The sequence below is a fragment of the Microcaecilia unicolor genome, chromosome 6 (genome assembly GCF_901765095.1).
Source record: "Microcaecilia unicolor chromosome 6, aMicUni1.1, whole genome shotgun sequence".
Taxonomy (NCBI): domain Eukaryota; kingdom Metazoa; phylum Chordata; class Amphibia; order Gymnophiona; family Siphonopidae; genus Microcaecilia; species Microcaecilia unicolor.
In genome coordinates this window covers 288,742,844-288,767,219 of record NC_044036.1, presented here as the reverse complement: position 1 = coordinate 288,767,219, position 24,376 = coordinate 288,742,844, and the positions used below count along the sequence as shown (strand labels likewise).

General features: G+C 45.1%; 1 protein-coding gene across 1 annotated transcript in view; it reads right to left on the bottom strand.

Moving 5' to 3' along the window:
- Positions 1-24,376, bottom strand: part of SETX (senataxin) — a 133,542-nt gene that overhangs the window by 5,331 nt on the left and 103,835 nt on the right. Inside the window, 6 exon segments of the mRNA XM_030206834.1 lie at positions 786-950; positions 15,982-16,074; positions 16,267-16,436; positions 19,224-19,331; positions 19,540-19,683; positions 20,948-21,019. Of these exon segments, the coding sequence (XP_030062694.1) occupies positions 786-950; positions 15,982-16,074; positions 16,267-16,436; positions 19,224-19,331; positions 19,540-19,683; positions 20,948-21,019 (752 nt within the window).

Below are 24,376 nucleotides of genomic sequence, written 5' to 3'. Positions count from 1 at the left end.
CACTTTGCTACATAAATGTCATACAGGATCGCTGCAAGTATTGCAAAGTAATATACATCACATATTTTGGCAGACAAATGCCAGTGATAAATTAAGATTGCCCGTTACACTGTTTTAACTAAGGATATTATTCATTTGGTAGCCATACAAGCTTGACCACTTGCAAGCCATTAGTCCTTTTTTTTTAAACATTTTATTTCATCTATCATTTTGTTCTTTGCTGGGGAGTATTTTGAAATCAGCCTTCTAGTCACGCCCTCTAGGGTGCGACATATCTGGCTAAGTATTTTCTCTGCTGATGTCAGTATTCATTTTATATTGAAGAATCTGATGACCCCTGATGCAGGCAATTGAAAAAACTAGGTTAAGTAGTGTCCGTCTTCAATAAAGTTTTGTTTGGGTGTTACCACTGGCTGTCGTCCTTCCTTGGACCACCTTTGCTGTTGAAGTTGCTTCTACTGGTTCACTCCTGTTTTAACCTATTACTATAATGAAGACATGCAGAGAGCACACAGAGATACCCAGCAGCTCAGGAAGTAGCCAAAAAGCAATTCTTACCTGCTACTAGAAACAGATGGTATTTCCACTTGGTCAGTTTCATGTTGGGATCATGAGATACCAATAGAATACCATGCTGTCCTTATCAAGTGCTTTTCGATTAACTGGAGAAATACAAGATCTGTATCGCCTAGACCTCCTGGGATAATTTCTAAAGGGGTGGGGATCATCTGGTGCCTTGGGACACAGAAAAGGTTGCATTGCCGCAGCATCCATTAACTTCATACCTGCTGGTTACACCAAACTCTTTCTTTAACTCATGTAGGATCATATTCTTTTGGGCCCTGTAAGGTGTGATCACACCAAAGCTGCGACCTTTATCTGTCTTCCTTTCTTTAATCACTTTAATTATTTTCATGGTCAGTTTAACCTCCTGGGGATTACAATAAGACCTGAACAAGAGAAAAGAGACAAAATGAATAATTGTGTCTATACAGACATCACAGTACACTGTGCAATACTTGGATATCAGCTGACCCTTGCCTATTTGAGAGGTTGAAGAGATATGACAAAGGTGAGGCAGGTTTCAGCTTTCACTGCTCTGCACATGAATTGCTACATACTAGACAAGGCTCAGATCTATTTTCAGAATCCCAAGGAAGCGTTTATCCGCTGAAACTATGCAAAGTAATACTGTACCGACAGCTTCTGTTTTATGATTCTGTAACTCTAGCTAACCAGTCCAGATAGAGAGAGCCACATGTCTGTTGGTCCCAACACCAATGATGTGTATCATATTATCCTATATAATAATTTGCACCTCTGTCTGGATGCCTGGGTTTGTAATACACTTCCCATTGGTCCACCTTGGCGATGACGTCAGAGGACGGATCAGTGAGAGGGAAGCCAGCACCAGCCAGCCACAGAACGTTGAAGGTGAGTAGAGAATCGCCCCCTCCCTCCCCCCATCCTCCCTCCGAGTTCCAGGCCTCCATTTCCTCCTCCCCCCTCTCCTCCGAGTTCCAGCCCCCTCCCCTCCGAGTTACAGGCCTCCCCTCTCCTCTAAGTTCCACGCCCCTGTGCCTCCCTCCCTCTCGATCTCTCCCCTCCGAGTGCAAGCATGACCTGTCCTCCGGCAGCCCCTCGCCTTCCTGCGTGCCGGCTGTAATTTAAAAATTCTTACCTCGGAGTCCGGCGTCAGCAGTGAAGGAGAGCGGCGCTTCAGACTGCCTTCCCATCTGTCTCAGCTCTGCCTCTGGTCCCGCCCTCATTTCCTGTTTCCGGAAGGGCGGGACCAGAGGCAGAGCTGAGACAGATGGGAAGGCAGTCTGAAACGTCGCTCGCCTTCACTGCTGACGCCAGACCCCGAGGTAAGAATTTTTAAATTACTGCCGGCATTTAGGAAGGCGAGGGGCTGCCGGACAGGTCGTGCTTGCACTCGGAGGGGAGAGACAGAGAGACAGAGAGAGAGAGAGGGAGGGAGGGAGGGAGGCGTGGGGGTCTGGAACTTGGGGAGGGGGGGTCCTGCAACTCGGGGGGAGGGGAGTCCTGGGACTCGGAGGGGAGGGGGGCGGGGGGCTGGAACTCGGAGAAGAGAGACAGAGAGGGGGAGGTAGGGAGGGGGGCGTGGAACCTTGCTAGCGCCCGTTTCATTTCTGTCGGAAACGGGCCTCTTTTACTAGTACTTCAATATAAGCTCATTGAAGCTTATAATTCTTGCCAGACTGCTTTCTTTAAATACTTATTAAAAAAAAAAAAGTTACACACCAGACAGAAGCAACATGCTCCTCTGTCTATGAGGTTATACTGAAAAAGACAGACACTACACCATGGTTAACATCGCTGGGGTCAATATTCAAAGCAAATTAACCGGCAGAAACAGCTGCTGGCAGATTAAATCATTTCTGTGAGGATATCCAATAATATTCAGTACAACTTAACTGGTTCGTGCCACTGAATATCACCACAGACTGCTAAAGTGAAAGCCGGCTATTTTGTGGGTGGTCCGAGAGCAGAGTTGCACTTATGTGGTTAAGTACCAATATTCAGCACTTAATCGCTTAAGTTTAACGGCAATATTGAACCACATAAAACTCAGTCCTATCTTTATTTTTTTTTTTAATTTTTGGAAGTCTTTATTGAAAATTGTTATGCACACAAGAGCCTTACACGTCTCCGCATAAAACAAATATGATACCATTAACGAAGACTGTGTGTCGAACAATATAACCATCCTTGTAACAATAGCTTATCCCAAACTCAGTATACTTCACACATTTTTAATTTTATAAAGTAAATTCCCTTTCTGTAATTCCTAACCCCCCAACTCCCCTTATCAAATTCTTCCCCTCCCTCCCACCCTCCCTCCCGTCCTCGCAGTCAGCAGAGCCATACAGTCATTTTCTCGCTATTCCAAACATTTATTCAGAAAAGGGGCCCAAATTCTCTGCCAGTTAGGGAACCTTTTTCTCTTCAGGGCCGTCAGTCTTTCCATTTCACAAATATATCTGATCTTAGTTATCCATCTCACCATTGGGGGGACCAACGGGGATTTCCAACTTTGAGCTAAGTTCACCCGGGCAGCGTTCAGAGAGGCGCGCACAAATAGCCACTGGTCTAACGTAAGGCCTTCTGGTCGCCCACCCAAAAGGAAGATCGAGGGATGCCACTGCACAGACCTACCAGTCCATACCTGAATACGTGCTCGAACCCCCCTCCAGTAAGCCTGTGCTTTGGGGCATGTCCACCAGATGTGACCCGCTGTCCCTACCTCCCCACAGTTTCGCCAGCAATTTTGGGATATCTGGGCACTCATATGGTGTAGTCTAGCCGGAGTCAAGTACCATCTGTAAAACACCTTAACGGCGCTTTCTTGTAGGGCCACCGCCGTTGAAGACTTTCGAATCTGTTTCTCGAGAGCCTGCCAACTAGCCTCAGGTAGGGTAAAATGTAGCTCTTGTTCCCATCTCTGTCTGTGTAATATAGACGTTTTTGCGCATCTCATTTGATAATCGTATAAAAAGGATATCAATCCCTTTGTGCGTCTAGTATCTACGCATATCTCCTCCATCGGGTGAGTTTCTCGCCTTAAGCATCTGCCATATATAGGTCCCTTGAGAAAGTGGTGGAGTTGCGAATAAGCATATCTATCTCCAGGACTAAGACCATAGTCCTCCACCAAGGTCTCAAAGGGCGAAACAGCCTCACCTACATGCAATTGCCCCAACAAGTCCAAACCCGAGGCTGCCCATCTGCAAAACACACTATTGCCTATACCTGGTTCAAATAAAGGGTTATCAACAATCGGGGCTAAGCCAGATGTAATCGGCTGTCGTTCCGGGAACATACAGTCCCAGTAATAGAAGGTAGTCTGGACTGCCGGCGGAAATCTTTCCACCCTTCCTCTATATTTACCAGGCAACCACATGAGATGCCCAAGTTCACGCGTTCCAACCAGGGCTTGTTCAATATCTACCCATCTCTTATGCTCCTCCCTGCGAAACCAATCGACTGCCCCTCTAGCTTGTGCCGCCCAATAGTACCAGGTAAGATTGGGCACACCCAAGCCTCCCTCTTTTCTACTCTTATATAGCACCGCTCGCGACAAACGCGGTTTCTTATGACACCATATAAACCGTATCAAGGAGTCCTGGATCCCGGACAAGAAGGACCTGGACAGCCTCAGAGGCAGTACCTGGAATAGATACAATAGTCTGGGCAAAATGTTCATTTTAATCGTGGCAATACGCCCAAACCAAGACAGTCCCGTGGATGACCATCTGTCCAGATCCCTCTGTATCTCCCTTCTAAGGGCCAGGTAATTGTCATCAAACAAATCTGACAAGTTGCTCGAGATCTTAACTCCCAAGTAACCCAAGGCTTTAAGCTCCCATTTGAAATTAAAAGACGCCTTCAATGAATCCAATATATTTGGGGGTATGCCCAACGCCATGCCGATAGATTTACCCGCGTTAAGTTTATAGCCAGAGATTGCAGCATATTCATCTATCGCCTTCATTAAGTTTGGCAACGAGATTAGAGGGTTAGACAGGGACAGCAAAACGTCGTCTGCAAACAATGCTACTTTGTATTCCTGTCCACCCACCTTAACCCCTGTAATATCCGGATGTTCTCTAATCGCCTCTGCCAATGGCTCCATTGCCAGTGCAAAGAGTAAGGGAGACAAAGGACACCCCTGTCGCGTACCGCGGCCTAGCCCAAACATCTCCGAGTGTCCTCCATTCACCCTCACACACGCTCGCGGCGCCGCATACAACGCTCCAATCCAGGCCCTATACTGAGAGCCTATCCCTACCCTAGCCAGGACTTTATCAAGGAACCCCCAGTGAACCCTATCAAAGGCCTTTTCGGCGTCCAGCCCTAACAACACCACCTGACTGGCCTTTGTCTGGGTTGCATACAAGAGGTCCACTGTTCTCCGGATGTTATCCATAGCTTGCCTGTTTGCTATAAACCCAACCTGGTCGGGGTGGATCAGACTAGGTAACAGCCTCGCCAGCCTATTGGCCAAAACCTTAGCCAAAATTTTTACGTCAGCATTGAGTATTGATATTGGCCGGTACGAGGCACATTCAGTTCCGTCCTTACCAGGTTTGGGAATTACTGCCACCCAAGCCTCCATCATCGTCGCTGGTAGTGGGGCTCCTTCTCTCACCGAGTTGGCTATCAAAGTTAAATAGGGTGCCAGTTGTGGTCGAAAGATCTTATAAAATTCGTTGGTGAAACCATCTAGGCCTGGCACCTTACCCGCTGGCATTGCTTTAATTACCTGCAACACCTCTTCTACACTCACTGGTTGGTCCAATGCCACCCTCTGCGTTTCGGACAAAACTTTCAAACCCCTTTCAGCCAAGTATTCATCTATTTTTCCCGTCTGTACAGTGGGATCCTCCCGATACAACCTCTCATAATATTGTGCAAAACAGTCTCTTATCCCAGTGGCCTTATGCAGAACCTCTCCTCCAACTCCCTTTATTTTTAATATGTGCCGGTCAGATATTATTTTCCTTAATTTTGTGGCCAGTAGTCTACCTGGTTTATTAGTGCATTCGTAGTACACCTGTTTGGTCCTAGCGTGCACAAACTTCAAACTATCTTCGTGTAGGGAGGCTATTTCCAGTCTCTTTGCCTGCAGCTTCCGGTAATCAGACCTTGAACCAGACTGCCTATATTTTATTTCCAGGTCCCCTACTGCACCCATACATTGAGTCAAACGTTCCCTTTGGGTTCGGGATTTCTGAGCAGCTTGTTTAATAAAATACCCTCTCGCCACAGCTTTAAAAGCATCCCATACTACCCCCAGTGGTGGTCCAGAGTCTATGTTGAGGTCAAAATACTCTTTCAGGACTGTTTGAAATCCCACCACCAGTTCTGGGTTTTGCAGCAGAGAGTTGTTAAGCGCCCATCTCTTATCCCTCCTCTCAGCATGCAAGGAAGAAATTTTGGCCCAAACTGGGGCATGGTCTGATATAGTAATATGACCTATAGTAGCCCCCTCTACCCCGTCAGACAGTGTCTTATCCATTAAAATATAGTCAATTCTGGAGTAGGAAAGGTGCACCGTTGAGTAAAAAGTATACTCTCTCCCCCTAGCGTTAACCTGTCTCCATACATCATATAGTCCCAGTTCGTCAACCAAACATTTCAAGGCTCGAGAAAGTCTGCAGTCAATCGGAGCAGGAGGAGCTGATCTATCCAGACCTGGCTGCATGGTGGCATTAAAATCACCAGCTACAATTAGTTTACCCCTAGCAAATTTCTGCAATTCCCTGTTCAAGCGCAGGAAAAAAGAGTCCTGCCTTTCATTTGGGGCGTATATACTAGCCAATGTACATTCCTCCTGCTCCAATAACACATGCAAAAATAGGAATCTACCCTCCTTGTCCTTTCTGGAATGCAGAATCTGTACCTGGGTGTCTTTATGAAACATGATGGCCACTCCCCGTTTCTTTGCCCCCGTAGCATCTGAGGCACAGTAAACCTGCCTATATTGTCTAGACAGCAGGAGCCCCTCATGCTTTTGTAATAAATGTGTTTCCTGTAAAAAGACTACACGCGGCTTCATCAAGTGTAGCTCACGTTGCAGTGCGTGTCGCTTATAAGGCGAATTCAACCCCTTTATGTTATATGTACAGATTTTAAAGTCTACCATTCAATCTTCAATAGAGAGAATGAAGAATAACATGTTGACCATTGAGGACTTAACTCTAATAACAACTTCCCCACTCCCAAACTATCCCCCACCCCCCTATCCCTAAATCCCCCCCGCCTTAACCCCCCTAGCCTCTCTCTACCCCATAAACACTCCCTACTACCCCCTATCCTGAATCCACCAACCAGTGCCATTCAGCACTGCCTGGGACTTGAAAGAAGAAAACCCCCCTGACCAAATCGCAACTTATTTTAACCAATGTAACAATCAGATATAGTGATTCCCCCCCAACCCCCCACCCCCCATCCCTCCCTCCTCCTCCAATCGACCTCAATATCACCTTATATTCCACTACTAATCAGTACATTATCATTTGAGTAGCTCTCTCTAGGACATGTTGTCAACTTTACCCCCCTTCGGGGGGAATAACTGCACAACTGAGTTCACCCCTGAGAGTCCAACCTCTACAGTTCAGGTCTGGTGTCTGGAGCTCTTTGCCCCTTTCTCGACTCTCTTCCATCTCTGCATGCGCTCTTTTGTTGAGGGGGCCATTCCCATAGGCAAACTTTCCGTGGGGGTTAAACCCACTTCATGTAGGCTTTTCCACGCAGCGCCCACGGACCTGCAGCGAATCTTCTCTCCCTTGAGGTCGAAGCAAATGGCAAATGGAAATGCCCATCTATAGGCAATCTTCTCCTTGGTTAGGACCTCTGTTACCGGCTTCATAGACCTTCGGAGGTTCAGCGTAAACAAGGATAGGTCTTGGTAGATCGCCACTCGAGCTCCATTAAATTCGAGGTTAGAGCACTGGCGAGCTTTTTGCCATATTAGGTCTTTACAGGCATATGTGGAAAACTTAACCACTATGTCCCTCGGTCTGTTATCTCTCGCCGGCCCCAGTGCTCTGTGCGCTCTATCCATGGCAATCTGGCTAGTATCAACTTCTGGGCCCAACAGCTGCGCACATATAGCACGCACAACCGTCGGGACGTCTTCATTGTCAGCGTTCTCCTGGACTCCCCGAAACCGGAGGTTTTGACGTCTCCCCCGGTTTTCAAGGTCATCCAACTTAAACTGCAGGTCTTCTGTCTGTTCTGACATTTTTTTCATGCACCTTTCGGCTTCTTCGCATCTCTCCCCCATCTCGTCCACTCGCTCCTCCAGCACTTCTACCCTGCCCCCAAGCTCTCTTAGGTCAACACTCAGGGCGTCCACGTGCTCCAGTATTTCTTCCTTGGACGCCACGATTTCAGCCCTGAGCGCCTCCAAGCTTTTGGTCACTTCTTGCGCCAGGTCCAGATTGGGGGCGGGTTCGTGGCGTTCTCCACGGGCCGGATTGTGGCCGGATTCCGAGGATCTGCGTACTTTGGGGGAAGCGGGTCGCGTTAGGCCGCGATCCATCTGCTTCGCCGACAACCGCTCGCTCTCTCGATGCAATGCGCCGCTTTTTTTACTCATCTTCTTTGGCTTAGACGAGTCAGCAACAGTTTGCAGTTCTTGCGAGCTCTGTGAGAGGCTTCCTTATGATAAGTGGAGCTTTAAAGCAGGAGGGAAGAACGGAGCTCCGGGTTTAGGCGGCCATTCGGTCCCGTGACGTCACTTCCTCCGTCCCTATCTTTATTTTTACTTGTAAATCTTTTTATTAAATTCTAACATATAACAATTGTAGTACAATAACAAACTCCCAAACAACCCCTCCCCCCCAAGCAACTTCCAAACATTCCAGTAAGACAAGATACACGTCACAGAAAGCAATTGGCCTTGGTTCTTAGAACCCCAACCTGCCAGAAATTAGAAGATACACCCCCCCCCAACAAAACCCCCTTCCCTCCCCCACCTAACCGTGCCCGAGACCCACTGATCACCAATGCCAATTAGTGGCCTAACGAGAACCAATTCAAAACCTGACTACGTGCTGTAGGGGAAATCTTTTGTACTCAGTCCTATCTTCATGTAGTGTCACATTCATATTTTCAAAGCACTTAGCCTTCCAAATTTCCATAGAAACCTATGGAATTTTGGAAGGCTAAGTGCTTTGAAAATAAGCCCCTATTAGGTAGTTAAGTGCTGAATAATGCACTTAACTAGACAGCCGGCCACATAAACCCAGATATTCAGTGCCGATGCCTGGACCTGCACTGAATAGCCTGGAATTGCTGGCGGCAGCTAAAAAAAAAACACCACCGTCAGCTGAATATCTACCCCACTCGGTTTGGGGTTTTTGTTTGGCAGGTTCCTTTGTTTTTTTGAGCTACAGCACTATTTACAGTGGTGGAAATAAGTATTTGATCCCTTGCTGATTTTGTAAGTTTGCCCACTGACAAAGACATGAGCAGCCCATAATTGAAGGGTAGGTTATTAGTAACAGTGAGAGATAGCACATCACAAATTAAATCCGGAAAATCACATTGTGGAAAGTATATGAATTTATTTGCATTCTGCAGAGGGAAATAAGTATTTAATCCCTCTGGCAAACAAGACCTAATACTTGGTGGCAAAACCCTTGTTGGCAAGCACAGCGGTCAGACGTCTTCTGTAGTTGATGATGAGGTTTGCACACATGTCAGGAGGAATTTTGGTCCACTCCTCTTTGCAGATCATCTCTAAATCATTAAGAGTTCTGGGCTGTCGCTTGGCAACTCGCAGCTTCAGCTCCCTCCATAAGTTTTCAATGGGATTAAGGTCTGGTGACTGGCTAGGCCACTCCATGACCCTAATGTGCTTCTTCCTGAGCCACTCCTTTGTTGCCTTGGCTGTATGTTTTGGGTCATTGTCGTGCTGGAAGACCCAGCCACGACCCATTTTTAAGGCCCTGGCGGAGGGAAGGAGGTTGTCACTCAGAATTGTACGGTACATGGCCCCATCCATTCTCCCATTGATGCGGTGAAGTAGTCCTGTGCCCTTAGCAGAGAAACACCCCCAAAACATAACATTTCCACCTCCATGCTTGACAGTGGGGACGGTGTTCTTTGGGTCATAGGCAGCATTTCTCTTCCTCCAAACACGGCGAGTTGAGTTCATGCCAAAGAGCTCAATTTTTGTCTCATCTGACCACAGCACCTTCTCCCAATCACTCTCGGCATCATCCAGGTGTTCACTGGCAAACTTCAGACGGGCCGTCACATGTGCCTTCCGGAGCAGGGGGACCTTGCGGGCACTGCAGGATTGCAATCCGTTATGTCGTAATGTGTTACCAATGGTTTTCGTGGTGACAGTGGTCCCAGCTGCCTTGAGATCATTGACAAGTTCCCCCCTTGTAGTTGTAGGCTGATTTCTAACCTTCCTCATGATCAAGGATACCCCACGAGGTGAGATTTTGCGTGGAGCCCCAGATCTTTGTCGATTGACAGTCATTTTGTACTTCTTCCATTTTCTTACTATGGCACCAACAGTTGTCTCCTTCTCGCCCAGCGTCTTACTGATGGTTTTGTAGCCCATTCCAGCCTTGTGCAGGTGTATGATCTTGTCCCTGACATCCTTAGACAGCTCCTTGCTCTTGGCCATTTTGTAGAGGTTAGAGTCTGACTGATTCACTGAGTCTGTGGACAGGTGTCTTTCATACAGGTGACCATTGCCGACAGCTGTCTGTCATGCAGGTAACGAGTTGATTTGGAGCATCTACCTGGTCTGTAGGGGCCAGATCTCTTACTGGTTGGTGGGAGATCAAATACTTATTTCCCTCTGCAGAATGCAAATAAATTCATATACTTTCCACAATGTGATTTTCCGGATTTAATTTGTGATGTGCTATCTCTCACTGTTACCAATAACCTACCCTTCAATTATGGGCTGCTCATGTCTTTGTCAGTGGGCAAACTTACAAAATCAGCAAGGGATCAAATACTTATTTCCACCACTGTATTTATTTATGTGGATTTTGCTCACATCTTTTTCAGTAGTAGCTCAAGGTGAGTTACATTCAGGTACTCTGGATATTTCTCTGTCCCAGGAGGGCTCACAATCTAAGTTTGCACCTGAGGCAAAGGAAGGTTAAGTGACTTGCCCAAGATCACAAGAAGCAGCAGCGGGATTTGAACCGGCCACCTCCGGATTGCAAGACCGGTGCTCTAACCACTAGGCCACTCCTCCACTAAGGCCTTTCATTTACAACCAGTCAGCTGTTTTTCCCCATTTTTCCATTTTGCCTTTCAATTCACCCCAACTAGTGCAGCAACAGTCCCCAGACTCTCTACACACTAAGGGGGTGATTTTATAATGCACTGTGTGAATGTATAGCATGTTTTACACATGGAAAATGGCTATTAGAAACTTATCACATATATGTGCACGAACACAAACAGATCTACTTTTATACAACATGAAGGCAATTCTACACATTGATGCCTAGAGTTACGTGCCACTAATGTACATTATTGCCGAGAAAATTTGCAGGTTGCCACATAACTGTGCTAAGAATCATTCTATAAAGGTGGGCATAACTGGCTTGACACCTAAGTGGTAGAGGGTGTGCCAATGGGCAAAGCATAGGTAGAGATGCCAACTGATGCACATATCTTACATAATCCTGGAAATTACGTGTGCCCTTGCTGCACTAATGTGCCAACAGTTACACCATGTCTATGGCAGGCACAACTGATGACACTTTGCATTTTTGGAGTGCAGGTGGTAGATCGGGCTAGTATTCTAAGATGCAATCTTGGTGCCATGGTCCTGTTACAGAATCGGTGCTTAGCATGCATCAATGGGTTACCAAAATCGGCACACAACTTTATAGAACTACCTATTAGAAAATATGCACATACATGCACTGAGTACAAAAATATAACTGCACCTACTCAGCGCACCTGTAAATTCGTCCACTTTTGGGGATAGCTCTGGGAGCCTAATTTTATTTTTAAAAAATGCACATAAATTCCTATGTTGCCTTTATAAAACATGCAATAAATGTTGGAATTTTTGATAGCACCCTATTATAAAATTACTCCCAACACGTAGCCAATTGCACCACAACTGGAACGGAAGCGCAGAAGCTAAAAACTAGGGACAATGGAGACAGGAGTAGGGGTGGACCAATAGGTTCCAAAAAAGAGGATATAATAGTGTTGTATTAAAAAATTTGTTATTAAAACTTCTTTCACTAGAACATAAATAACGTGTGCAAACAAATTTAGCCAGATTGACACAGAGCTGTGTTTTGGCAAATCAATGCCTGCCTCAGGAGTCATAAGATCTAAACAAGCTTATACTTAAATAACAGCACTTTAGCGAACGCATGCAAATAAAGACTTGTAGATAAACAAAAGGTCAGCTTGGCGATTCCCAAAACACTACCAGCTATGCTCGTTTAGATCTTGTGACTCCAAAGGCAGGCGCTGATTCGCCAAAACACAAATCTGTGTCAAGTCTGGCTACATTTGCTTGCATAACTTATTTACGTTCTGGTGGAAGTTGTTTTAATAATAATAAAAAATTTAATACAATACAATTACATCCTCCTTTTTGGAACCTACTAGTCCACAACTACTCTTTTCTCTGTTTTGCCTAAAAACTAGGGACACCAGATTTCATATCCTGCTTCTCCCACAGACACTCCTTGTGAGCCAGGGTAAGTCATCTCACTTTCCAGGTAAAACTTGGATCATAAGTCCATTTGAACAGGGAAATAACCTGTGTGTCTGCCTACACCTCACCTAGAGCTCATATCAAGAAAAGGGGAATAATTAAATATCAAATCCAAATCCAAGACTTGGTCCAGGAAATCAAATCCAGAAGACATCCAGGTCTGATTCCTGAACAGAGTCAAAAGCAGCTATAGAGGCAGCGATCATAAAGCACTGCATGGAATCTCAGTCATTGCACAACACAACTAAAAAGCATGGGTTTGAAGGAACTGCAGTCTGTTCCTTTGTCAGCAGATTGTCATTGTAATGGTTGAGAATATGTCATGTAATGAGAAAACCCAGGATGTGCCTGCAAATGAAACTCATGGAACCATAACCCAAGTTGGTGCAACTGAGCTGGAAGCCCCAGAGGAGCAGGATATTATAATAAACTAGTAAAAAAGGCCCGTTTCTGGAACGAATGAAACAGGCACTAGCAAGGTTTTCCTGGGAGTGTGTATGTTTGAGAGAGAGAGCCAGAGTGAATGTGCGGGTGTGTGACAGAGTGAGACTGTCTGTGTGACAGTGTGTGTGTGAGAATGAGTGTGTGACAGGGCCCCCTCCCCCGTTCCTAATGCCCCTCACCCCGTTCCCTCCCCTCCTTTTCTTCCTCCTTCCCACACTTTCGGTTCCTTAAGGCTTTCAAAAGTCTATGTACCCCCGTGGCCCTAACGCCCAGTATCCGGATACCCCACCGCTTTCCTCCTCACCCCTCCCCCAAGATGTAATACTTTCACGTCCTTCATTTTTTTAAAAAAGTGTCCTATCTACCCTGTGTACAAATGCCCAGCATTCAGATTGTGTTCCTCTCGTAAATTTTCATTTCTTTCATTCATTCAGAACTTGCCCCCCCCCCCCCCCCCGAACACTTTTGGTTCCTTCAGTCTTTTAAAACTCTCCTATACCCTGTGTGCTAATGGCCAGCATTGAGATTGTTTTCCTGTCCCAAATTTGCATATCTTTCAGTCATTCACAACTCCCCCCCCTTCTCCAGTTTAACACTTTCGTTTCCTTCAGTCTTTTAAAACTCTCCTATCTACCCTGTGTCCTAATGGCCAGCATTCAGATTGTTTTCCTTTCCCAAATGTTCATGTCTTTCAGTAGTTCAGAACTCCCCCCTCCCCCCATTTAACACTTTCGGTTCCTTCAGTCTTTTAAAACTCTCCTATCAACCCTGTGTCCTAATGGCCAGCACTCAGATTGTTTTGCTTTGCCAAATTGTCTGTCACTGAGGTCAGTGCGTGCCTGCCTAGCAGACCACTTCCGGCAGGCACGGTCCCAAGCACATCCTGTTGGAGGTGAGAATTATTATATAGGATAAATGGCACAATCAAAATTCTCAGTTTTGCATCGTAAGAAAAACAGTCCCAGTTTTCTTTTTATTTCAGCTATTTCGGTAATTCAATCACCTTACAATAGCTGCAGCACCACCACCACAGTGAAGATTAAACAAAACCATTGCCATTACACAGGCTACTTTAGCAGAGCTCAGAGAACAGCACAAGTGGATGCTTTAATACCACGATGCCCCCTGCTGGCTTTACTTTACTACAGCAACAGGGAATTGTCACATCACCAATAAGAGCATCGCATTACCACTTTTTTCCTAGTGACCAAAGTAAACCTTCAGACAGCTGCATCCAAGAGACAGGAGCACCACGAACTTTTAAACCAGCTGGAAACACAGGTCAGCTGAAAGAGTGAGCAGTGATCAGTGCTGTGTACTCATAGGCGGTCGGTGGCCCAACTGTTTGGGGAGGCTAAAGGGGGCGGGGTAGGGGCGGAGCTTACCTCCATAATTGTCTGACAACACACAGAAAAAAATAAGTAAAAATAAAATAGTCACAATTAATACCTTGTATTAAATTTAGATATTAGATATGTATCATATGTCAAAGAATAAAGTGGTTGCTCAAAGCATATACTAACCACAATTGCTCAACTGCAAAACACTATGCACAACTTTGTGCAAAAACACACTCAGAATCTTCCTGTACCATAAATATTACACTGGGCAGACACTAATACACCAATATACCACCCATATGGAAAATGCAGACCGTAAACAATATGAAACGAGGGATCAAAATATCACAATTCTCATGTAGAGCCACAAAACACCCTTTTAGGGTGGATAGTGTTCACAATGAGCTCCTTTTATTAACAACTACTACTACTTCAAGAGGTAGTGTGTCATGATTTATGCTGTACACCCTTTCTGATGTTTTGGTGCCACCTCAGTAAGGCCAACCCACAATCTCTCCACTGCAAAACACTATACACAAACTTGTGCAAAAACACACTCATAGCCTTACCAAACCATAACAGCACTAATTCCAAGGACAGGACAAGCTACAAACTTTATGTGTGGAAAGGCAGCACTATAATTACACTGGGCTCTAAAACACGAGAACACAACCTAGTGAAACAAAAACAAAATAAAACAAAAAGGGCTGCAAATACTACACGCTAGCAGAATACTGCATCTTGATCACACATGAACAACACATGACACAAGAGATATGAAGGAAAAATACTGAACTGGAAAGTTACCTCAAGAAGTTGGACTCAGCATGCAGCAATACTAGAAAAATTGAAACTTGCATGCAAAATATCACAGATGTACATTTCCAAAGACTGACATATTCCAATTAATAAATTCTGAATAAAAAATGTTTTCTACCTTTGCTGTCTGAGCATTTATATTTTCTATTAGCTTTGGTCTAAAAGTGCTGCTATGAAGAAAATTGAAATCAGAACAGCTGATGGCACCCTCTGGTATGCTGCCAGTGTAGGTGTTTGGAGTGACAGACCACAATACTAGCAATCAGGGAGCAGACTCAGTGCTTCCAGTCCATTACCAATGTGGACAAGGCTGTTGGGAGAGACAGAGGGCAGCAGGAAATGTAATGGAGTCAGTTCATCAACTCTGGTGCATCATCAATGTGGGTGGGGTTTTTAGAGAGACAGATAGCAGCAGCAGTAGTCAGGAAATCAGCTCAGAATCTCTGGTGCATCACCAATGTGGGGAGGCCTTTAAAAGAGACAACAGCAGTAGTTGTCAAGGAGTCAGCTTGGCATATCCAGGTGTTATCAATGTGGATGGGACATATGGATAGAGAGAATGTAGCAGTAGCTGTCAGGGAGTCAGTCAACCTTTTACTTTCCGTTGCAACGACGCCGACGTCAATGAAGAAAAAGGCACTACAGGCTCGTCTCCGGCTCCAGCTTCTCCCTTCTCTCTTCACACAGTGCCCCGCCCTCAAGATGATGCATTTCCTGTTCCCGCGAGGGCGGGACATTGTGTGAAGAGAGAAGGGAGAAGCTGGAGCCGGAGACGAGCCTGTAGTGCTTTTTTCTTCATTGACGTCGGCGTCGCTGCAACGGAAAGTTAAAGGTTAAAACGCGGGGGGGGGGGGGGGGGGCTATGCCGGTCGGGGAGCCGAGAACGGGAAGGAATGAGGGAGACCTGCCTGCCTGGCAAAACTGCTGCATTTGTGAGGGCAGCAGCAGCAGCCAACGAAGTCCACGATTGGGCTGGGGAGGCTTAGCCTCCCCAAGCCTCTTATACGGGGCGCCTATGTGTGTACTACAACATGCTTACATCGAGGCGCAGGGGGAAGCACCCACCCTTGGCTGTGTTGATTACAAAAAATGTTTTGCACCTCCTGAATGACTTGGGGAACTTACTCATTTTCCCGCTTCTCATGTCCATCTGAAACATCAAACAGCAGGTAGGGTTGGAAAGGCCAGTCTGAGGAGCAGCGATTCTCTTCTGTGCCTCTACGAGAAAACAAAGCAGCTCTTTTATAGAGGGAGCTCAGCACAATGTGACTGAGGGAGATAGGCGGCAGAGGACTATGGAAGGCAAAGACAATTTGGGATGAAAATCTAAGGTCAGGGAGGTATTCACGAGGGGGGGGGGGGGTGTCCATGAAACTCTGTTTTAAAAAAAAAAAATGGAATTGTGCTTACCTGTGCGTCTTCAGAAGTTTCCCATAGAAGTAATTGGAAGGGAAGAGACAGATATCTGGGTGCATGCGGTACTGCACAGTCAGCTGCAGAACTGGCTTCTTGGCCTCATTATCCAAACTATTGCACAGACGGGCCATCAAAGACCTGCCATAGCCAAAGCTCTCAGCTTTCTGCAAAAATGGGGTGAAGTGGACAGTATTAATGAAGTCATTTTTAGGAGTCACAGCAGCCCTACCATTGTTGAGCACTACTTTAAACTGTTTTATGAAATCATCCCAACACTCCCTTCCCTAAAGAAAAAAAAACATGTAGCTTAGGTATAAGTTTATAATGTAACACAAGGAGGCATGTCTCATTGTAATCTTTGTTTCTATTATAGCTCCATTTCTCTAACACATAAATAGTCCTCCTGCTGGCTCCTGATACACGTATATAGGTGGACAGAGATGGACAGAGCATCAACAATAAGCACTCTCATTTAGTAGGAAATGCGTCTAAAAAGGACAAAGATCCGACATGCTACGACCAATGGCACATCAAGCCTGGCATCCTGCCTCTGACGGTGGCAAACTTGCGGATCTTAAGGGGAAGATCCCTTTCCTGCTGCTTATTCCCACAGGTGGTGACCCCCAAGTCCGCCAGGCTACTAGCTATTAATGAACCTGTTCTCCAGAAGCCTGCCCAAAACATTTTCAGACCCAGCTTTGCTAGCTGCCTTCATCCTTTAACAACAAATTCTGATTTACTTGTGCATGGACTAGATACAATACTTGTAAAAATGTGCTCTTTTTTTCCCCTCTTCTTTTCTTTCCTGTCAATATCTGCACCCTGGTTCACAAAATCATCTACGGAGAAGCCCCGAGTTACATGACAGACTTGATCGACTTACCAACTAGAAATACATCCGAATCAACAGGATCTTATCTAAATCTGCACTACCCAAGCTGCCAAGGACTTAAATACAAAACAACTTACGCATCTAGTTTTTCCCACATAAGCACACAACTGTGGAATGCATTACCAAAAGTCTTGAAAACAAAGTACGACCACCTAAACTTCCGGAAATCACTAAAAACCAACCTGTTTAAAAAGGCATACCCTACCGATCCAACTTAATGCCTAATCTCTGCAACACAACCAAACTACTGCACATAATGGACATAACACAACTCTTCCGTTCTCCGATTCCCTAATGTGGCTGTGCCACATGAACTTGATCTTACCACATCACCACCCTGTATTTGTTCACACCGGAGCCTGCATAGGTCTCTCCAGTACTATGTAAGCCATATCGAGCCTACAAATAGTTGGGAAAATGTGGGATACAAATGTATCAAATAAATAAATGATTTGTAGTTCCTTTCTGGCTTGTTTTAAAATATTTTATTTTACTGTATTCCTTTCTGGCTTGTTTTAAAATATTTTATTTTATTGTACACCGCTCTGATTTGTAAACTTTTAAATTTTCTACCAGTTTCATAGAGTGTTCTTCAATCCTAGTACTATATGATAGGTGCTCTTTGTTAGCTTGTTCCACACCACTAATGATTTTATAAACCTGCAGGCAGATAAGGCCCATCCTGTTTAGCCTTCCTTCAGAAAGAGAGATGTAGTTTTTGCTGCTCTTCCCAGCACCTTCTCTAGTCTGCTGTATCTTCTGAGATGGGGAACTGTGGACCATTACTAATCTCTATATAATAAAAGGCACCTCCAACGTTCTGAAGCCTCAAGCCGGAAATTGAGGCGCCAGAGATATCCGGTTTGCCCTGAGTGTCTGGCCTGCCCTCGCGTCATAACGTCATGACGTCGAGGGCGGCGCTATGACAATCGGCCAAACGCCATCTTCCTGACCCTCGGCGGACATTTCCCACCTCCGGAGGACTAACATCGCCCGCACAACGTCGGAGAGAGGCAGGCGGGGACGCAAGAATCGGCGACACGCGATCTCACTCCCCTTGCCCCTCGGCAGCCATTTCCCAACTTCACAGGACTCCCATCGCCCCGCACAAACTCCGAGACACAGAGGGAGTGACGCAGGCAGGCAACCTGAACGTCGGACACACGCAGGGAGCCAGCCTGCCTGCCTGAACGTGCCATTAACGGCGACAGCTTCAGTCGGAGGGAGCTCCACGACCCTGAAAGGCACTGGAAGGGGGGGGGGCACTCGAACCTCAACCTGCGAGGAGGGAAGGGGGAGGGCAGGAAGGGGGAGGGGGAAAAACGCCGGCAGACGGAGGGACCACCATCCTGAAAGCCCAAGGGAGGCGGGGCCAACACCCTGAACCTGGGATTCCCTCTCACACACACTCACATTCTCCCACAAACACGCCACACACACTCTCACTCTGTCACACTCACACATTCACTCTCTCTCACACACTCACTCTCACACACACTCTCTAAAACTACACACTACGATACAGAAAAACGCCGCCACAGGGCCCACGATCCTGCAGGCCGGGGGGGGGGGGGGGGGGGGGGTGGGGCCACGACCCTGAGGCTGGGAGGGGGACTAGAAGGATATGGGAAAAGGAAACAGGGGGGAGCAGGAAGGATGCCAACACACGCAGGGGGGACCCCTGCGGCACACTCTCTGTCTTGAACACACACTCTCACACAGACAGTCTCACTCTCTCACACACACACAGTCGCAAATTCACTCTGTCTCTCACACACTCACTGTCAAACATACACACTTCCATGAAAACCTTGCTAGCGCCCGTTTCATTGCTTTCAGAAACGGGCCTTTTTTACTAGTAATTGAATAATCTGAAAGCCAAAAGCTCTTTACCAGCTAAGGAAAGTAATTATTATAAATCAGGCTCAGTGTTTGGTAGTTGAGCTGTGTCCTTCCGCTCCCATTACAGTTTCTCCCTACAGAAAATGCAAAAAGATGAAACTGCTTTTTCCATCACATTCAGTCCATAACTTTCTCTGTTCCCCCATGGGATTTTTACCTTAGAGATTACAGTAGGAGGCAGCTGTTCTGGATCTCCAACCAAAATAAGCTTAGAGCAACGATGAATCAAAGGGATTAGGACTTCAACTTCACAAGCTTGTCCAGCCTAAGTAGAGACAGGTAAAAAGAAGACAGAAGAAAGATAAATCTTGATGAAGAGAATGTTTGTAATGCTCACAGGGTTGGGTTCATCTGTCTTAACAGGTTTTTTTTTGACTTGGGGGGGGGGGGGGGGTTGGAATTCTTCATTCAAGTAGTTTGGAAGGAGCTGGGCAACACCACTGGTGGTATTTATATGACAGAGAGTTGCTGACCTCATCCACAATGACACAACTGAAAGGGTCAGGCCCCACACGACGAAATGCAGACTCCAGCAAGATGCCACCGCTGGTATTCAGAGTGCAGCAAATAATGTGAGACTCCAGGATGATGGTTCTTTGTATTTCGTAAGGGCGCATCTTGCAGCAGAAGAAAAGCAGAGAATTAAAACCTTGATGGCAATACATTTTATTTGCATATACACCGTGTTTCAAAAAACAAATATATATAAAGCTTGTTTTCTCTCCATAACTCTGTCAAAAATTGAACAATTTCAATAAAATATGGGATAGATCATCCTGAATAAATTTGTAATAAGCCTACACGATGCCAGCCACCTAACCTAAACGTCGTCACTTCACTACCTGGTTCTTCAACTGTCACAATGTTTTCTTCAGTGCAAACTGATTGGGCCCTGCTGCTTCCTGACCAGCAATTTCTTCAAAACATATTCTACGCTTACCCTCTTCCACCTCTTTTCTGGAAACTCTTGCGCCAGTCTATGAGAACCATAACCTTTCTCCAGATAAAATTTTTTAAAGAGGATTAGATCCTCTTGACTAAAAACCATATAATATTTAAAGCAAAATGGTCTTTGTACGTATCATGAAAATAACTGCTAGGTGGTGGCAACCATCATTTTGGTGAGGTGGCTGGCATGAGTGTAGGCTTATTGCAAATTTATTTAGGATGATACATCCCAAACTGTATTGACATAGGCCAAGTTTTGACAGAGTAATGCAGAAAACAAACTTTGTATAGTTTTCTTTTCTGAAACACAGTATACAATAGATATCTATATATATTATGTACATACAAGCCAAAGATCATATCAAAGTTTGTTTCTATCCTACCCACATAAGGATTTTTACACTGTTACTTGAATATACACAGGGCTGTGCAGTGATAAGTATGCAGGAACAGTATGCCTATGACCAAAAGGGTTTACAATCTAAGGGCTCTGTTGTGTAGGCACCCATAGGAATACTTTGGCGCCTACACAGCGTGCCCTAAAAGCGCAACTCAGTAAACAGGGCTCTAAGTGAGTACCCAGCGCAATGGAAGATAAAAGCAGGATTATGAACCCTGACCTCCCTGGTTCTCAATCCATTGGTCTAACTAGGCCACTTTCTCAATATCTTTAGTTGTGTTAGTATTTAAACCTATAAACAACAAAGTACCAATACATTGTACAAGTCTTTGCAGGTACACTTATTATAATTCTGAAGTCCCCCTCACACAAAGAGAAAAGTTCTAGTAACTAAGAATTCTTCTCAATCAAATTGTAAACATTAGTCTATTTATGAAGGGAACCTACAATGATACTTTAGAAAGGTGCACACTAAAGTGGGTCAATCAGTTTTCTGATCAAAAAATAATGGGTGGTTCCAGCTCCTGTCTCACCTCCTTCTGTTGGCACGTAAGCTGTTGCCTCTCACTTGAAACTCTGCGGATTTTCTCATCAAGAATCTCACACTGATAAAACAGGAAGATTAAATGAATGAGTGTAAGTACATCATGAATTACAAGAATATAAGACATGTCAATGTCCATTGAACAAAACATCTTTCTGACAGTAGCCAATCTGGGCCATCTGAAGTATCCAGCAGGATCTCCACGAACAGATGCATTCTTTGGTGACACTCCACTCCCATAGCCTTTGTATTGGCTGGATTCTACCCATATAGCAGTGGTTCCCAAACCTGGTCCTGGAAGTACCCCAGCCAGTAAGGTTTTCAGAATATCCATAATGAATATTCACTGTGGATATCCTGAAAACCTGGCTAGCTGGGGTGCCTCCAGGACCAGATCTGGGAACCACTGCCATATAATCTCCGGGAATAGAGTCATCTTCCACTACTCCTAGTACCTACTTTGTCTGCTTCCAATGTAAACAGCACATAGGCAGTTAGTGACTCAGATATTTGGGAAGGCTAGGGAGTGACATCATAGGGTGTGGTGTTTCAAGTTAAAATCCTTGGGGTGCAACACATTCAGTCCTGTGTCAGTAGTAAAGGGACAGTGGGGGCACTTTTGAATACAGCTACCAACTCCGTGACTGATGCTATTATACACACTGAACACATTCCAGGGAGTTATGTGCCACACAAAAAAAAAAAAAAAAATCAAAGTAATGCGACAAAATAATACAACATATTGAACAACACAATATTTGCAGCACTCTGGAAATATATGAAGATACTTTAACACAATCAGCCCTAGCTCCCAAGTCCAGCATATTCCTGTTGGCCATGGAAAAAGTGAGCGACAATTGAGAATGACACGAGCAAAATCCAAATCCAAAATCTAGTATTAGGCATGGAAAGGCATTTTTGATAAAACCTCTAAGTCTGATTTTGGAATTTTTGCCATATTTTTGGTTTGAAAATTGCCCTTTTTAGACATTTTATGCTCAGTGAGTTTTTCTTTTGGGACTATTTTGGGGAAAAAACATCCAAGTGAAAAATGCCCCAAAAAACATCCATTGGGATGCCTAGGGGCCATCATTCTTAGCTGCTCTTCTCTCAATTTGCACACAATATTGTGCAGTTCCCTTCATCTCCACCGAGTAGTTGAGATAAATCTGCGAAGATTTGGAACTCAAAAGTGTCCTATAGGAGTTTCTCTTGCTTACAAGCTGCCAAGAATACTGTTTATTTCACTGAAAAGAAACAGAAGAAAGAAATGATATCTTTTGACAAATTTGATCTCAAGTGAACAGTTGATCTGTGTGCTCTTTCAATCTTGATCTTGTCCATCGGACACTGTTTTCCCACCCATGCCATCAAATGTGAGGATAACGTTTGCACCAGATCTTTACAATCTTGGAAATTGAGAATCTCTGGGAGTACCGGCATACGGAGCTTGTTCTCTGACTCCTGTTTTCTATTTCTTTAAGCTTCTCAGACATCTCCATGTGCTGTTTCTGCAGGTCTGTATATTGGTGATCCAGTGAGGCAATTTGGTCAGCATGATCTTCAACCTGGTGCTCCGTTTCTTCTATCCGGTAGCCCGACTCAACCATCTCCACCCTTAGCTCTGATCCAAGCGCAGCTACATCTGCTCGGGCCGCTGCTATCTCATTCTTAATATATACCAACCAGTGCTTCATCTCATCCATTGTTATCGCAGATGTCTCCCCACTATTTTGGGATGCATCTGTCATTGAGGCCCCTCAGCTCTGAGTTGGCGCTGCCATACTGCCTTCATCCTGCAGACATTGAAAGCTGCTCTGACAAGCAAACTCTTGGAGGTCAGTATGTTTCTTTTTACTCATATTGTCTAGTAGCACTGTGTCTCAGTGAAGAGCCGTGGGCTTAGGTTTCCATTCGGCCTAGTGATATCACTTCCTCCGTAATGCTGTACACCTTCTAAACAAACTGGATTAGTACAGATCAATTCTACACAGACATTCAATGATATCAGAATAAGTGGCCTTTTTCACAAATGCAGAACACAGATAGAACCTCACCAAGTATAGGATAAGTAACTATAAATATGTATACAAAAATTAAACTGAAACACCAAGAAGCTGGTCTCTGCATACACTGTAACACAGAGAACTAGAAACACTGATGCATTTCCTTCTCTACTGTGCAAAATATAAACATAGCAGATGTAAATTTAAAAATGTATGTATGCCACACTAAATTAAAAATATACACATATGGGAGGGTATTGGAGAAATGGAAAGGGGCAGGGTTAAATAAATAAGATATCATAAGGGATATTAATAAAACCTGTAAAACAAGTATGTTAATAGGCCTGATTTGAGATTGAGGGGGTAGCGTATAACGTGACTCGACCCTAGGGAGGGATCTTGGGGGTAAGAAGGGGTTCGGGAAGATGGTATTGGGTGGGATAGAGGGGAAAGGGATAGGGAAGGGAGGGACACAGGGGGGAGGGGAAATAAGCGTATGGGCATTAATATTAAGGATGAGGGCTCAATTACTTGGGATAACTACTCAAAATGATGTGTGGGCTTGGGTGAGAACTATTGGTCTACACAAGGGGGGTCAGAGGCTGGGCTGGCTCCTCTCAGATAATAGGGTAATTAACTGGTGGACAACATACAATAAATGCAAAGAAAAATGACTAAGATAATCACATGGAATGTGGAGGGTATTCACTCCCCCATAAAAAGATCAAAAATATTGCATTACTTACAACGAATCAGAGCTGATATAGTATTTTTACAAGAAACACATTTGTCAGAGAGTGAACATGCCAAGTTGGCGAAGTGGTGGGTAGGGGAATGTATATCTTCAGCAGCAGTGGGACGTAAAGGAGGAGTGGCAATTCTCATTCGAAAGGGGGTGGCAATGCAACTCACGAACATCATAAAAGACCCGGACGGTCGTTTTATTTTCTGTAAGGCGGTAATAGCCAGAAAGCAGGTGAATCTGGGAAGTATATACGCCCCTAATCAACTTGACATCAAATTTTATAAGAAATTAATATCAATACTAACCCAGGTAGACCCTGTTCCGTTGGTGCTAGGGGGTGATTTTAATATGACATGGGATATGCAATTGGATAGGTCTAATCCTATGCAGGGCCGAGGGACACAAACATCGAAGGGCTTGCCAGACTTTTGTTCTATACTTAACCTTATAGACGTTTGGCGAGTACTACATCCTTTGGAAAAGGAATATACTCATCAGTCCAGAGCTCATGGTACTCACTCCAGGATCGATTATCTGTTAATCTCGAGAGAGCTCTTTTCGGACGTAGGAGAAGCTGAGATAGGCCCCTGTATAATCTCAGACCACGCGACGGTCTGGTTGACCTGGAACTTGGGGAGTCAAGAGGGGGTGCAAAAAAACTGGTCCT